Source organism: Lissotriton helveticus, chromosome 7, assembly GCF_964261635.1.
Source record: "Lissotriton helveticus chromosome 7, aLisHel1.1, whole genome shotgun sequence".
NCBI classification, from domain to species: Eukaryota; Metazoa; Chordata; class Amphibia; order Caudata; family Salamandridae; genus Lissotriton; species Lissotriton helveticus.
This window is the reverse complement of record NC_136068.1, coordinates 974,171,811-974,187,926: the sequence shown is the minus strand read 5'-3', so window position 1 is coordinate 974,187,926 and position 16,116 is coordinate 974,171,811. Positions and strand designations below refer to the sequence as shown.

The following is a 16,116-nucleotide window of genomic DNA, read 5'->3' as shown; positions in this document are numbered from 1 at the left end:
TTCATTCAATCTATACTATAAGATTGCATTGTGGTAAAGCAAGCTGCTTAATATTCCTCCTGGACTAAGCCTGAAGGCTGCACTCCGCAGCTACCACTTAGAGAGCTTTCTAAGGTTGTATAAGACCTCTTAAATCACCCTAAGGGTTGTCTGGACTGATGCAAGGTGTCCACTCACATAAGTAACATCATATACCAGGCCAGCTTCTCACCTATACCACTAGTGATTATATCATGTAAAGAGTCCAGAGATTCCCCCAGAAGTGTACAGGGCTCAATGTAAACCCAAAGTGTTCTATTTGTGGTAGCGTGGTCGAGCCGTCTAAGACCCAACACTGACGAGCGTAAGACATTTGTTATGCACACAGTGATTAATAAGTGACACAGCTCAACAAGCATTTGCAATGCAATAGGTCTCGCATTAGGCAAAGTTTGAGCTTTTAGTATTGTAAATGGCATTGGCTATTTTTTTTTGCAGTAGTTACGTTTTGTTTTTATAAAAAGGGACATATAAAATATGTTGCATATTGACATATAATGATGCAGCCCGGACTGAAGTTAGAATACCCTGTCAGTCTAGTCCTACAAGAGGTGTTGCACAAGTTTTACTGTATTTCAGAATTAAGAACAAGTTCACTTTTTTGTTGATAGGTATTTCTGTAGACTGGAGATGTTTTGAAGTCTGTTTTCTCTTTCTATGCTTTCACGCTGAACCCCTCTAATCTCTCGACGCACATTTGATGCTTAAGCTCTTTCCCTGCAAGGTCTTCCTCAAAGGCCTTGTGAGTAGCTCCCGGTACTCTGGGATTGCTGTGTGACTGTGCACATTGTGTTTCAATTTGTACTGTAAGTGCAGCTCCTGACAGTCCTCTGACCGCAGTCCGGTCGCTGCCCTGCGTGTTTTCTGCTGGGAGCTGCACTCTGCAACCTTCCACTGTTCTAAAGGATTGTATCCCGAGAGTGGGCATTATTGTATGTTAACTCCACATTCCGCAATACAAATAACTTGCACTTTCCTCTGCAAGGCCTATTTCTATTTATAGTGGCTTATCCTGTACTTTATTTAATTTCAACTTTTATTAAAAGAAAAAAAAAAATACTCACTTGGGTGGGGCGGGAGGGGACCATGTGTGGGCGCGCGCGGCGGCCTGTGTATGAGTCTGTGTGTATGCGTGTGTGACTGTGGGGGAGGAGGAGGAGGGGGTTGCCTGTCTGGGTGCCTGCGTATCTGTGTAAGTGCGAGTGCGCGCGCGTGTGTGTGTGTGTGTGTGTGTGTGTGTGTGTGTCTGTGTCTGTCTGTGTGCATGCATGCATGCGCGGTAGGCTGGGAGTATGGGAGGGCGGCGCAGGACGGAACGTGCGCGTTCGCGCACACCAATCCAGCCTGGACTGCGCTCGTGCACCTTCTCGTCCGTCCTTCCCTCGAGACAGCTGACTATACGTCTCCAACCCTGGAAGCACCCTTTGGATGCTAATTCCAGGGCGAGACCTAAAAAGCGAGCTTTACCTGCCGCTTATGCGGCTCAGCGGTAGAAGACCTGCTATGTCTATGTAAAGAACTCACAAGAACGAGAACTACTACTAAAACACCACTTTAGTCAGCGAAGGGTACGCACCAGGAGACAAGCAGTGCTGGCATGCTTTGCACCAGATGATCCACAACTGAAGTGCAGTTTAGTAAAGTTCTTGAGGTCATGCGAAAAGAAAATGCCAGTACAGTAGTCACGAATTATCTCTAGTCGTCTAACACAAGCTGTAAGTCCAACATGGAGGTTTGAATAGATTGCTCCCTACCATTTACTCTATTCCTGCCACTAATGCACTTTATACAAATCCTAAGCACTTCTCTGAACTCTGGCATAAGCATTGATGGGAAGTATGGACTGGAACTAAGTATGTTGCACCTAACGACCCACGACTGAACTGCCGTCTAGTAAAGGTGCTGAGGCTATGCGGAAAGAAAATGCTAGCATAATAGCTATTAACTTTTTTAGTTGTCTAGAACCAGTGAAAGCCCGATACGATGATTTGCCGCAGATACTCCCTACCATTTACTCTGTCTTGGCACTAAAGCACTTTACTGAAGTTTATAGCACCTCTTTGCACTTTTACTGATTTCCGATATAAGTAGTGAAGGGAACTGTGTACTGGAATTAAGTACCTTCAAACGATGTGTGCAAATCCAAAAATAACTTGGTTGGGAAACTTGTTTTACATTTGTTGTTTGCAACATAAATGTAAAGAATTATATAAGACATGTGAATTCTTTTATATGTATATTTGGGTTTTACATTGGTATATTTTTGTATTGCAACGGTTTCAATTAACAATGCAAATAAAATAAAGAGATCGACACCTATTCCACTGTTTCAGTTTAATCTGCAATGAAGAGCTTGGTCCTCTTTTCGGTTATTATACTGGATTACAAAAAGGGTTCTAGTTCAAGACCTTGTACCCGTTTTTGACTTATTTAAGGAAGCCATAACAATAGTTTAGCTTTTTAACATCAATGCCTTGGCTTGCATGTTTGAGAGAGGGCCAAGCCCGAAAATCCTAATGAAAAATAAAGAAACTGTCAAATAAACACTGATGTAATCTCATTGGCTCGAATCTCATCCGTGGAGCTCTGAAAAAAGTAGGCATAACCTGCACTGTAGATTTGATTCTATTTCTGTTACTACATGATACAAAATGTAATAACGATGGTTTAAAAAAATAAACCAGCACTGTACATAGCTGTTGGTGTCTCACTTCAGGTTTAACTGGTAGACTCTGCTGCCAAACCCAAACCATGCCACAGGACAATGCGGAGGGAAACGTGGCTAAAATGTTTTTCGGATTCAGCCTGAATCAATGAAAGAGTTGAAGTAAGAAATGTGCAGGAACAAATCTCTTAAATAATATCTAAATTGCTAAAGCCCAAAGGAACACTGCCCCCCCCCTAAGTGGAACTAAGGTGTTTTGATGAGGCAGATAACATGCTAGTGGGATTTGAGGTGTCAGAGCATTTTTATTCTTACTTTTCATGGTAACAGAGTTCCTGTCGGTGGGAGGTTCTCCATTAGTACAGTCTGGGTTGAGGAAGGAGAAAGTTGGTAATGGGCTCTTTTCATTTGACAATCGTTAAAAAATACTCCAGGTTTTAGAGTCCTAACTATTGTTAAGGAATGCAGGAATCAACCATTCGCACATAAAGCAAGAAGTGGCTAAGCCAACAGGTCTGGCAAGCCTGATGTAATGGCTATTTATGTTTTTTTGCACGCATATGCCACAAAATAACAATACGTTGTGGTCCCATTATACCAGGGATGGGCTCAATAATGCCAAAGATGCCAACATCATGCCAAGCATTGCTAGACTAAAAGTGGGAATAATTCTAACAGGGACACCACCAATAAATTAAGAAGGAACACCATTACGCTAAGGCAAGCATTACCGCCTTCGGGTAAAGTCCGCGCTATATAAAAATGCATAAATACATGAATAAATAAATACCGCCTTCGGGTACAGTCCGCGCTATATAAAAATGCATAAATAAATAAATAAATAAATACCGCCTTCGGGTAAAGTCTGCGCTATATAAAAATGCATAATTACATAAATAAATACATACCGCAAAACATCCTCGTTACTCTGCCGGCCTGCGACCAGGAAGTCAGGCAGGCCGGCGCGACACCCGGAAACAGGAAGTAGAAGGGCGGGAGCCTACCCCGCCTCCCACGGAAGAGCCGCGATTGGAGCCGTGTTGGGACCACCGGAGCAGGCAGGAGCCTACCCTGCGCCCCGGTGCCTAATGAGGGAAGACGAGTCCTGCTGCCGGGCCCTGCAGCTGAGGAGAGCCGGTGAGTGCGTTGCTGAGCTGCTGCTGCGGGCGGGCGGCGGAGGGGCGGGGGGGGGGGGGGGGGAAAGCATGTACGGGCGGGCGGGGGCGGCCTGTGTATGTGTGTGTGCGCGTGTGTGTGTGTGTGTGTATGTATGTGTCTTGGAGTGCGTGTGTGTGACTGTGGGATAGGGGGTGTGTGTGTGAGCGAGTCGATGTGTACGGCGCGGGACGCGACGTGCGCGTTCGCGCAGACGAATCCAGGAGAGGAAATGCTAGTGCACCCTCTGGTCCGTCCTTCCCTTGAGACAGCTGACTATACGTCTCCGTCCCTGGAAGCATCCTTTGGATGCTAATTCCAGGGCGAGACCTAAAAAGGAGATCCACATCAATTTAAAAAAAATATGTTTCTTATAAGAATTATCTTAAGACCAAGAAATACAAAAAGGGAAGTACGTTTTTCATAAGAAATGCTTTTCATTTTAAAAAGTTGACACGTAGTGAAATTTTTGAGTTTAGCAAAGTTAACCTATGGAAGGAAAACAATAATGCGGTTTTGCAGGTAAGTACACAATTTACAGTCTTAGTTTTCAGGATGAAGAAACCGCACGGAACAAGGTTCAGGTAAGTAGCAAATCTGCACCTCCAACAGCACAGTGGCGGCCCGGTGCACAGTTCAACTTCAAAATCTGAAGCCAATGTTATCCAAAGGAGAAAAGGGGTAAACGAAGAGATGCTGCTCACAGGCAAGTGAAACGATTTGGTGACCCAGTCTTCTGGGGTTAAGATAAGCATAAGGGAGAATAGGAGGTGGGGGGCACAAGGCAGAACCAAACTTACACCCAGCGTGGCACAGGGGCCGCCTGTGCAGAGAGCAGCAAAACACACAAGATGATGGACGGAATGTTGCACAATGGCAAAACATTCCCCCCCAGTCACAGATCTGAGTGTAATCCATCGTTATTTTGCTCACCAAGCCACCCCAGTTCAGACATGGTCATATGCAAATCAGTCTTGACCCTGTGCCTCATGGGAACAGTCCAGACTGAACTGCCAAGCAATGCCTTCCCTGGACCGGATTCAAGCTTCCTAGGACCGGTTTCTGGCATTACAACCGTCTTCAGCCAGGCTTGCTTGAATCCAGTGGCAAAGTGAGCAAGGGACTCACGTCTGAGCATACCCTGCCAAACTTATGGCGAACAAAGCGGTACAAAAGGGGGTGGTGATGGACGGAGCATCTGAACCAATCAAACACTCACACCCAGTCAAGAGATCTGGGTTTGATCCATCGCCGTTCTTTAGCCTACTCTGCCACCCCAGTTCAGACATGGCCATATGCAAATCAGTCTGACCCTGTGCCTCATGGGAACAGTCCAGCCCGAACTGCCAAGTCATGCCTTCCCTGGACCGGATTCAAGCTTCCTAGGACCGGTTTCTGGCATTACAGCGGTCTTCAGCCAGGCTTGCTTGAATCCAGTGGCAAAGTGAGCAAGGGACTCACGTCTGAGCATACCCTGCCAAATTAATGGCGAACAAAGCGGTACAAAAGGGGGTGGTGATGGACGGAGCATCTGAACCAATCAAACACTCACAACCAGTCAAGAGATCTGGGTTTGATCCATCACCTGTGATAGGGCGCCGACAGCAAAAATCACTTTACGGTGATTTTTGCTGTCGGCGCCCTATCACAGGTGCTGTACTGCTGGCCGTTGTCCACCCTGGGTATATCACAGGTGCTATACTACTGGCCGTTGTCCACCCTGGTCATATTTGGACCTCCTCTAACTAATTTCGCGACACTGTGATGAATAAGTCTCACACTGTTACTTATACTGTCGCCTGATTTATGCGAGATTCCTTTTCGTGAATTTTAATGGCCACTTCTTATTTCCTTTTCAAACTAATTAAGAATTTCATGATAGTTCTTATTGGATATTAAGAAGTTGATTAGGACCCTGTCAGAGATTGCTATTCACTCGTGGATTCTCTGTACTTGGACTAGTAGCTACCTTACATTACCGTGGAGCCCCTGACTTTACAAGGACAACGAGATACTAGGATTTCACTTAAGCCCTGACAAAGTTCCCACGGCAAAAAAAAAGGGAACGAAACACGTTGGCTGTGCCTTTGCTCACAGAGAACATATATTTTGAATAAAGAAGAAATTTATAAAATAATTTTTGTTCTGATTGACTTCATTCGAGTGCACCTTCCTCTTTTGTTTATTCTATTAGAGACCACACTAGTGTTGGGAGATTTCAGGGGGCACCTCTGAGGTAGGATTATTAAGAGGAGTTGTTTGGTACCAAACACTCCTGGGTTCAGTGAAGCCATCATGGTGCTGGGGAGCTCAAATTGTCGAGCTTCCAACTCACGTACTTTATGGCTTCACTGGCACGTACAATATTAAGAATGTGATTAAATGTTGCAGGGGCATAACTACTCATGCAGATATGCCCACACCTGAGATATAGTGCACCCTGCATTGAGCTTTTAAGGCCTGCTAGAGCGGTGCTGCTTAGCATGGCACACAGGCATGGTGCCATGTCGACTGTCATTTTTTGTCTGCAAAACGGCATGCAGGCTTTAGTGACAGTTTGCATGGCCTTGGTGAGGGGTACCTAGGGGGGCCCTCTTCAGACTCAATGTCCTAAGTATCTGGGTACCATTTACTTGGGACTTACAGGGGGGTCTGAAGTGCCAATAGTGCTACAGTTTTAGGGAAGGAGCTCCGGCACAGGGAAACTGGTTGGCAGGCACTACATGCACTTTGAATCAAAACCACATCGTTTTCCAGGCAAAAGTGGGGGATTAACCATGTCAAAAGAGGCACTTTCTCACACTCCATTAGGAACTTGACAGGAAGTATCTCAGCACTTAAGGGAGTCCAGAGAAAACTTAAACTTGAATTGTCTGGAATATTGTGCACGTTTACACAAAAAGAAGGAGGCAAGGTTATTATGAGATACGGAGATGGAATAATGTCCTGTGAACAAGAGATTGGCTGCGGGAACTCCCTAACAATGTTAAAAATATTATGTTGAAAATTGCCAGCTGTCACAAGTCTGTTGGTGAAATAAGATTGGCGAGCTCTATGAATAAATTTGTGGGACCACTTGAGAATTGCCATGTAATTTCCATGGATGAAGTTTACCTGAAAGCCAGGGAGAAATACTCCTTCCGACAGGCCTCAGATCTTAAGATGGGCAACAAAGTCCAGAGATCTACCTATCCAGCTGTTAATGTTCTGGACAAGTTTAGACATGTTGAGCGAGGTATAAACTAGAGACTTACAGAACACTTGCTGGGAAATACTGAACTAATGGTGAGAAAAAGACAGTGCCAAGCATTCTTTAGCCACTGTTTAACTGGAATGAGAAGGTAACCATATGGCACTGCAAAATGATCACTAAACATCAGTGTAATCAGAGTTGCTATCGGGCATTTGCTAACTTGTTAAACATTGGGTTCAGTAAGTAAGCCAAGAGAGGAGAATATCTTGAATTAAAAGTTTAAACTGAGGATGAGAAACATTGTCCAGGAGGCCTGAGCCAGGGGGAAGGCATATCCATATGTGAAGCAAGATGAAGGCTCCATGACACAGCTTCTGACACCAGGGCACCACTGGAGGATCTACCACTTACCTGCACCGGTATAAGGTTGGGTGGCTTTATCAGGAACTGACGGCCCGGTTGGAGGAAACTTGTGTTGTGTGAATTGGTATGGCAGAAATCTGGCGGAATTGGTTTAGGTCCTTGGGGAGTATATATCCCACACAGGGTCATGGAAGCAGACATTAGGAGAATGCTTTACTATTAGGTAAATTTTATCAAGAAAGTGTGCATTTTGTCTCTTCTCCTCTAGCTCTTTCTCTGAACAGATTCACCCAGACCGTTTTCTTTATTACCTATATAGGGATTTAAAACTTCAAACTATGTGCAATAATTAATATTGTGTTATGTGCGCTTTATGATTTGGTTAATTAAGTGAAAAATATAACTATCACATATGCAAACAAGGGGCTAAGTAAATGTGCAGAGAGAAATATGCCATGTATTGCCAATGTGGAGGATGTGGTAGGGCATCACCACACACTCCAGGCAGTGATTTAAGGCCCTCTATACAGTCAACCATGATAGATAGATAGCTAGATAAATAGCTAGATAGAGAGATAGATAGATAGATAAAGACAGGATAGATTTGCATTTATATAAAAAGTGCAATTCAGCATTTATGGCCATCAAAGAAGACCCCTTAAGGAGATCCACAATAGGAAAACGTTTTTGTTTTATTTTAAACATGAACATTCCATAATATTGGCCTACTAACCAGCTTGATGGATGTCAGCATCTCTGACGTGGTACGGGTAGGTACAGGAAGCACAATGTACTGGTTGGAGGCAGATGGGGAATAGTTATCTGCTGCCTGAAAATGAAAGGAGGTAAATCTCATTATGCAGAGCACAAAACTGAGAAAGTGGATTGACGGAGGAATATTAGTGGGGGAAGGAATAAATATATGTTAAGCAAATCTCTAATGGTAGGGGTGAGAAAAGTCATCACAACAGTATATTGGTCCATTCTATCAATAATTATGCCCACACTAGACAACCTTCAGACGAAATGGTCAAAACCTTACAGAATGAAAGACAATGTTGGTTGGTTGAGAACATGAACGTGCTACTGCTGTAGATTCTAGGAACTTTAGATTTAGGTTACTAAATAACATACTACACCCAATGTATCACACATACAAAGCATACATTGTATCCAGAGGCACATAATCCAGGCCCAAGATGCAACACTCGAAATACAAATGTTGTGGATAGTTCATGATCATACCGACCACAGTCCCAAACTAGAAATAACTTCTCTTGGGCTTACACCTAGCTGATGTTTGAATGCTCAATCTAACGCCCACACCAAAGCATTCACATATGGTGTGTAAATCTGTCCACATAGGATTTATTTTATCTAAAAGATACATAGCCATGCACTGGAGACCCCCCTCTGCTTTTCTGTTATCTAAATAGATTTCTGACCTCTTGAGATGGCCTGAAGGACAGTGCTACACTGCATGCTTTGTCATGCACTGACACCAGAGAAAGGGGTACGAATCTGGGGCAATGGGACACAATACTTGGAGCTGGAGGCAAAGGATGTTAGCAGACCACCATGATAAACAACTAAGCAGTACACTTGTGAGATACGTCCATCAAAGCTGTCTGGTGATCCAGACTTAAACACGTAATGACTGGTAAATGAAGAATAAAAATTGCACCCAAGGTCCTTGTCCATGGCTCACTCACAGTTTATACCCTTGAGGACAACTGTATGTACAGAGGTACTTCTGAATTACTAAACAAGCTATAACCCTATCATTTCTAATTGGACCATTATGAAATGTGTGATATGGTTATTGACATGTAAAGTACAAAGACGCTGTACCAACCACAGATTGTTATTGTTTTTTATTTTTTATCTCTTTTCCTTTTGCATAATTTAATTTAGGTTTACCCGACAACCGAAGTAGTTAGCATTGTTGAATCTAAATGCCTTAGACAATATGGCCAATAGATACATTTAAAACAAGCATTTACAGTGCAATGGTCTCGTCTTTGTTAAAGTTAGAGCTATTGGCATTGCAAATGTCATTTCTTTCATTTTCTTTTTAAACAGATAAATATATGGTATTGTCATTTACAATGGCAATAGGTAAGCATTAGAGAGTAGTAGAGAGTAATAGCTTAATCTCTCGCAAATGCGAGACCTATTGTATTTGCACCCACACACACAGCCACACACACACAGAGCCCGCCACACACACAGAGCCCGTCACACACACAGAGCCCGTCACACACACACACACACAGAGCCCGCCACACACACACACACAGAGCCCGCCACACACACACACACATAGCCCGCCACACACACACACATAGCCCGCCACACACACACACACAGAGCCCGCCACACACACACACACAGAGCCCGCCACACACACACACACAGAGCCCGCCACACACACACACACAGAGCCCGCCACACACACACAGAGCCCGCCACACACACACACACACAGAGCCCGCCACACACACACACAGAGCCCGCCACACACACACAGAGCCCGCCACACACACACAGAGCCCGCCACACACACACACAGAGCCCGCCACACACACACAGAAGCCACACACAGAGCCACATACACGCTAGCTCTACAGTAATTGAAGTGAAGTGCTGATCTTCTATACCTAGTTTTGTTATTTGTTTTATATCTCGAATTGACGTACATGCACTTTGTATTGTGAGAACTGTCTCTAGCTGTGGAGGAGTGTGGCTCAATGGTTAGAGCGGCAGACCCTGATGCAGAGTTCTGGCCAGGGACCAGGGTTCGATTCCCGCCTCGGTGGGATCTCGGGCTCAAATTCCTCAGACCTGTTAATTCGTGCCTCGTGCCGATTCTAATCACGGGCCCCACGCTGCAACTCTGGGCAATAGCTTGCTTAGCCTCCACACCGGCCCCAACAGCGCTAAGGATGCCTGGCTTCACCCTGGGGGGGCCCAGGAGTGGACACTTCACAGGGAAAGCCAGGAGGGGTTCCACAGCGGTATGAGTATCAGCGCCAGGAAGCCGAATAGGCGACACCGCAAGGTGACCATCTGGTGACAGTGCGCTCTAAGTACCATGACATCTAGCGAAGACCAATCAACTATTTTACATGATTATATTATTTCACATGTGGAACTACTCGAATAGATTATACTACATATTTGTGATAGGCCATACCCCTCAGAGGTGACCACCCAGCAAGTAGCCAGAGGGGGACCCTGAAGCTTACCTTGGTCACAGTGCAGGTGGCTTAGAGTCCAGGTCCCTTGAGGGGAGGGGCCGGGGTGTGCCCCTCCTGCAGAGTCACTGCGCTCCAAAAATGATACAGATCCAATAAAGGGTTGCAAGGAATCCTGGGGTCTCCAGCAGCCAGGCCTCTCAGAGATCCCGGGTGGGCAGGCAGCAGGGGGTCATCGGGTCACAGGGAGGTGTGTGGGGGGTCCCCTGCCCTTTGTCACCCGCTTCCCTACTGGGAATAGGGACCATCCTCTGGCTTGGTGAGCTCTGATGGCCACATCTGCAGGGCCGGGGCGCATATGGCTTTAGATGGTGTGAGGGGGCTCTGCAGAGAGTTCTGGATGGTGTGTTGCTCACCTGTTGAATTGGGATGGGTGTGAGGGTGGTACTGGGTGGTGTGAAGGCATGCCGACACATCTGGAGGAGGTACAGAGAGCCTAGGCTGCTCGTGAAGTGCCTACAATATGTTGTAGCATCTGCACCTAACGCCGGAAGTTCACAACACGCACACTACGTGCTTCAGAGATGTGAGCAGGGTATGTACACTGCACAGGGTGATGGAGGCTGTGAACATGTGCGAAGGTTGTGAGCAGAGCTAGTACAACCTGTGGAAGGGTGCGAGGAAGTGGGCACTGATGTCGGAGAGTGTGAGTAGAGAGCTGCTGCTTGTGCTGAGGGGGGGAACAGGGTGGGAATGTGGGTGCTTGTGGGTATAAGGGGGTGTACACAAGTGCGGGTCGATGTTTGAGCAAGGTGCATGTTGGGTGCTGGCAGTCGCAAGCATAGAGTGTATAGAGTACGGTGAGTGTGGGCAGAATGTGTCCTGTGGGTGTGGGTCACTGTATGAGGAGGGTGTTAGGAGGATGAATGTGGGTTTGTGTGTGAGGAGAGTGTGTGTGCTGTAGCGCTGGACTGAGCGCATAGGTCTGGCCGACGTCGGCAGGATGCGCGCACGGTACTCACGAGCAGCGGGTCCGGCTTGACTCTCCTCCTCGCCCGGGGGTCGCTCGTTGGTGCAGCCGCCCTGCTGCAGGTGGGCCTCGACGGAGGCGCAGCAGTAGCGCAGGACACAGGAGCCGCAGCAGACGGTGGCGTCTAAGGCCTCCGGGCACTGGAAGCCCTCGTGGTAGCGAGTGCTGCTGTCCATCCAGCCGTCGCAGTACTCGCCCTGGGCGGCCGCCGCCCGCCAGCGCAGGAGCAGCAGGAACAGCAGCAGCGGCGCCTGCATGGCCTCAGCGGGTCCCTCTAGCGCCTCTTAAATTCAGCTCTGCAGCAGGAACAGCAGTGTATTGAAACGGAGGATGCCCAAAGTGCGGTTGAGTTCCGTCCTCTCCCGTGCTGCTTGTGTGAAGGAGGTGGGTGCGCACTGAAGAGTCGGCGCCCGGGAGCAGGCACTAGGCTGTGCTGTTACTTCAGCGCAGCCCGCGGGCCAAGTGCTCACAGAGCGTGCTTCAGCCGCAGTGCCTCACAGCTCGCCGATCATCATGGCGGGCCGCTCACCCCTACCGCTGCGGTGGAACATCAGGTGGCAGGTCCCGTCAGGCTCTGGAAGCGGTGGTGTCTCTGCGCCGAGGTCGCCTCTCAGCTAACGGACCAATGCAGCCGAGAGGGCAGCAGCCGCCATCTTAGCTCGCTAAGGGACTGGGCTGCAGGAGGAACGGAGGAAGCACTCGCCCTGACGTTGTGTTTTCGCTGTAAACCCCATCCTTTTCAGACTTGGGGGCATGTTTTTCTTTCTCCCCTGAGAGAAAGAAACAAAAAAAACACGCCCTTCAATCCGAAAAGTACGGGGCTTACAGTGAAAACACAACGTCAGAGAGATCTCTTCTGCAATGGCTGGCCGCCGTTTAGGAGGCCAGGAAATGAAGAAGAGGGGCGGGTTCAAGTCCCACTACTAGAGACATAAGATCTCGCGAGCGAGACTGCGCAAGCGCAGCCTACGCTAGCCGAGACCTAAAAAGCACAATAATGTAATTAAAAGAATCAACAAGAAGAACAGAGGTAAATAAATGCATGACCAATTAGAGCACACGGGAGGTGGGAGAGGGAGCCAACACAACCTGAAATCAGAGGGAACGTTCTAGAAGGGTAAGCTCTAACAAAAAAAGCGGGGGACTATGATAGAGGGTTAAAGAGTGACAATTTTTTAGGGAATATTGGGGGAAGGTATACAGCAGATGTAGGGGAGAGACAAAGAAGATAAGAGATTACATAGTGAGGACATTTGAGGCAGGGGAACAGCTAAGATAAGGAACAGGAGGGATGGGCAGATTGGATGAGGTGTGAGGAGGGTTAATCAGAGAGAAGAAACAGTTACATACTTTTTAGGTCGAGCTGACGTTAGCATTCATGCGAAGCATGAATGCTGTCAGCTCGACAACTAATGTGATCCGTTTTCAGGAGAGTGGACACCAAAGTGTTACGAGCGTTTTCAGGGTCGGATTTGACCTCGGGAGCGAGCGTCTGGTAGCTGCGCATGCGCAAAGCCGCTGCGCATGCGCAAAGCCCTTGCTCACACACAGGCAGCCCCCACCTCTCTGCATGCACGCACGCACACACACACACAGGCGCGCGCATGCACACGCAGGCATACAGCACCCATACAGGCACACATACAGGCACACTATCCGCTACCTCGCATTCTCTCTCAATCACACACAGTCACGCATGTGCACACACGTTCCCTCGCGCACACACTCCCCCCCTCACGCATACAAACAGGCACGCACGCACTTTACATCAGCCCTGGGCCCCACTCACCAACTGCGCTCTTCCGGTGGGGCTCCTCACGGCGCGTCTCCATCTAAATCGGGGCTCCCTCAGGTCAGAGGAGCCCCGCAACAGGCGCCACACTCCTCCTTCTCCCCGGCCCCCTCCTGGGGACCCGGGCTACACCGGACGGCAGGGCGCTCCATGCGCCGGCAGCTCGCGGACCTGGGGAGGCGGGACTTCCGGTCGGCCGCGAGCGGATTGGCCGGCCGGCCAAGAGCTTCCAAGAGCTTCCGGGTCGCCGCGGGCAGCGTGGCGGCACTCTCCCGATCACTGGGTTGTGACACGGCCAATGCAATCAGGGAAGAAAGGCTTGTTTGTGGAGCCCTCTGGGGCGCCTCCGTCCTCGCTGCCAGCTCAATGGCACCTTTTCTTGCTGAAGGGGTGAAAAGTTCCGTTTTCTTCCTCTCCCGCCTCATCTGATGACATGAGCGCCGAGTGCGCTCGACCAAAGGTAAGTGGAAAGAAACATCTAGGCCTCGGGCGCTCTCTGCTCGCGAGCATAGGTTCTAAAACTTACACCTCGCTAGCCAAAGGCAACAGCGACCTCGGTATGAGAGATTGTGCGTGGTGCGCAGGTCAGCGATGGTCACTCGAGGGAGCCTCGTTCTGATCTAGCAGGCATGGCAGCCGGAAGAGCTGACACGGCCCCCGACCCATGGCGCCTCCACGCAGCCCTGCACACTCCTTTCGTCAAGTAATTGGATTAATACCCGCTTCCTCCGGCTAATCTCCAAACGTGGGCGCGCGTTATTTAAAATCCTGCGGGATATTCTCCTTTTACACGAAGGAGGAGCACTTTATCCCTCTGCGCGCACTATTAGCCGCTTAACATCAGAACTAATGTGCGTGAAGCGACAGCGCAATCCCGGAGTGTCGTTTCGTCTCTGCAGATTCAGGGCTCTGATCCAGCTGCAATCCTGCTTTGCATTTTTTTGCTTCTCTGCAACATGTTCATCATGACTTGCTATGCACATGTTGTAGCGATATAGGTTGCATGATTCTAGGAGGTAAAATCATCCAATACCATATATGTTAAACTCATTGGATTTTAGTTTTGGAGGTGTGATATGGTTAGAACCAAGCCCTAATGGGCAGATGAGTGATGGTGGTGGCGGAGACTCATGAATAGGCTGCTACGGGGATTTAAGTAGGATGTAAAAAATGGGGGTTGTCTCTCAAAGCGGGAAGGCCTTTGTAATAAAGGGCGTGGTTTAATAAAAAATAAAGCACTAAAAATATGTGCTTAGCATAGTGCGCCGGCCGACTGGTATTTTTCTGCTTCTGTCATTGCATCCAGGTGTAAAATACAGCAAGTAACATTAAAACAAAACAAAAAGCCAGGACTATTGGCTTTGTCAATGGTTTGTTAGTTGCATATGCTTCAGTTCTAAAATGATGAGACTGTGCAAGAACTATAACGAGTCTCTTTTACACTGATGAGGAGTACCTCGGAGGAAATGAAGAACTGACTCTCCCACCCACTCACTGACTCTCCCACCCACTCACTGACTCTCCCACCCACTCACTGACTCTCCCACCCACTCACTGACTCTCCCACCGGCTCACTGACTCTCTCACCAGCTCACTGACTCTCCCACCCACGCACTGACACTCCCACCCACGCACTGACTCTCCCACCCACGCACTGACTCTCCCACCCACTCACTGACTCTCCCTCCCATTCACTGACTCTCCCTCCCACTCACTCTACCTCACACTCACTCTCCCTCCCACTCACTATCCCTCCCACCCACTCACTCACCAACCCACTCACTCTCCCACTCACCGACTCTCCCACCCACTCACTGACTCTCCCACCCACTCACTGACTCTCCCACCCACTCACTGACTCTCCCACCCACTCACTGACTCTCCCACCCACTCAATAACTCTCCCACCCACTAACTCTCCCACCCACTCACTGACTCTCCCACCCACCCACTCACTGACTCTCCCACCCACCCACTCACTCACTGACTCTCCCACCCACCCACTCACTGACTCTCCCACTGTCACGCTCTCCCACTCTCAACAATACATATATTGCATTACAAATGCAATAGGTGTCACATTTGCGAAAGTATAAGCTATTGGCATTGTAAATAACAATGCTATTAATTTATCCATTTTCAAAACCAACACATAAAAAAAATATTGTCATTTACAATGCCAATAGCTCAAACTTTCCTAATGCGAGACCTATTGCATTGCAAAGGCTTGTTAATATTGTTGGTGGACACAATCTTCCCACACATTTCCTGCCAGGGTTCAGACTGGTCAGACAAACGTTTTCCCCAGTGATTTGCCAGTGCCACCAGGTGATGACACATGGCTCCATCTGTGATTTCATCTCCAGAAGCTGATAATCATTACATAACCCATTGAGGAGTGCAGAGAGGAATCGAGAAAGCCAAGACACAGACAAAAACATGTTTGATGTGTGATCTTAATAATAATGGCACTATGTTTTCAGAGAGAAAAAAAAAACAGACAGTGATAATTCTGAGGGAAGAATATGTATCCATCAGAAATATGGTTACGTGCATGTCTTCTGATGGATGTATCTTCCTGCAGCTTTTCCCCCTAATCAATAAGTACCAAATCACTGAGTTCCAATGCAGTGGGATTTATCAGTGCTGATTCACCAATAAAAATCAAGTAATTGAGCTCTGG

At 47.8% G+C, this 16,116-nt stretch overlaps 1 protein-coding gene across 4 annotated transcripts in view; it reads right to left on the bottom strand.

The window, feature by feature from the left end:
* The window catches only part of HMGXB3 (HMG-box containing 3), a 526,740-nt gene that overhangs the window by 438,952 nt on the left and 71,672 nt on the right, over positions 1 to 16,116 (bottom strand). For all 4 annotated transcript variants that reach the window (XM_078653572.1, XM_078653575.1, XM_078653573.1 and 1 more), the window contains one exon: positions 8,149 to 8,244. In XM_078653572.1, the coding sequence (XP_078509698.1) occupies positions 8,149 to 8,244 (96 nt within the window). The remainder of the gene's footprint in view (positions 1 to 8,148; positions 8,245 to 16,116) is intronic.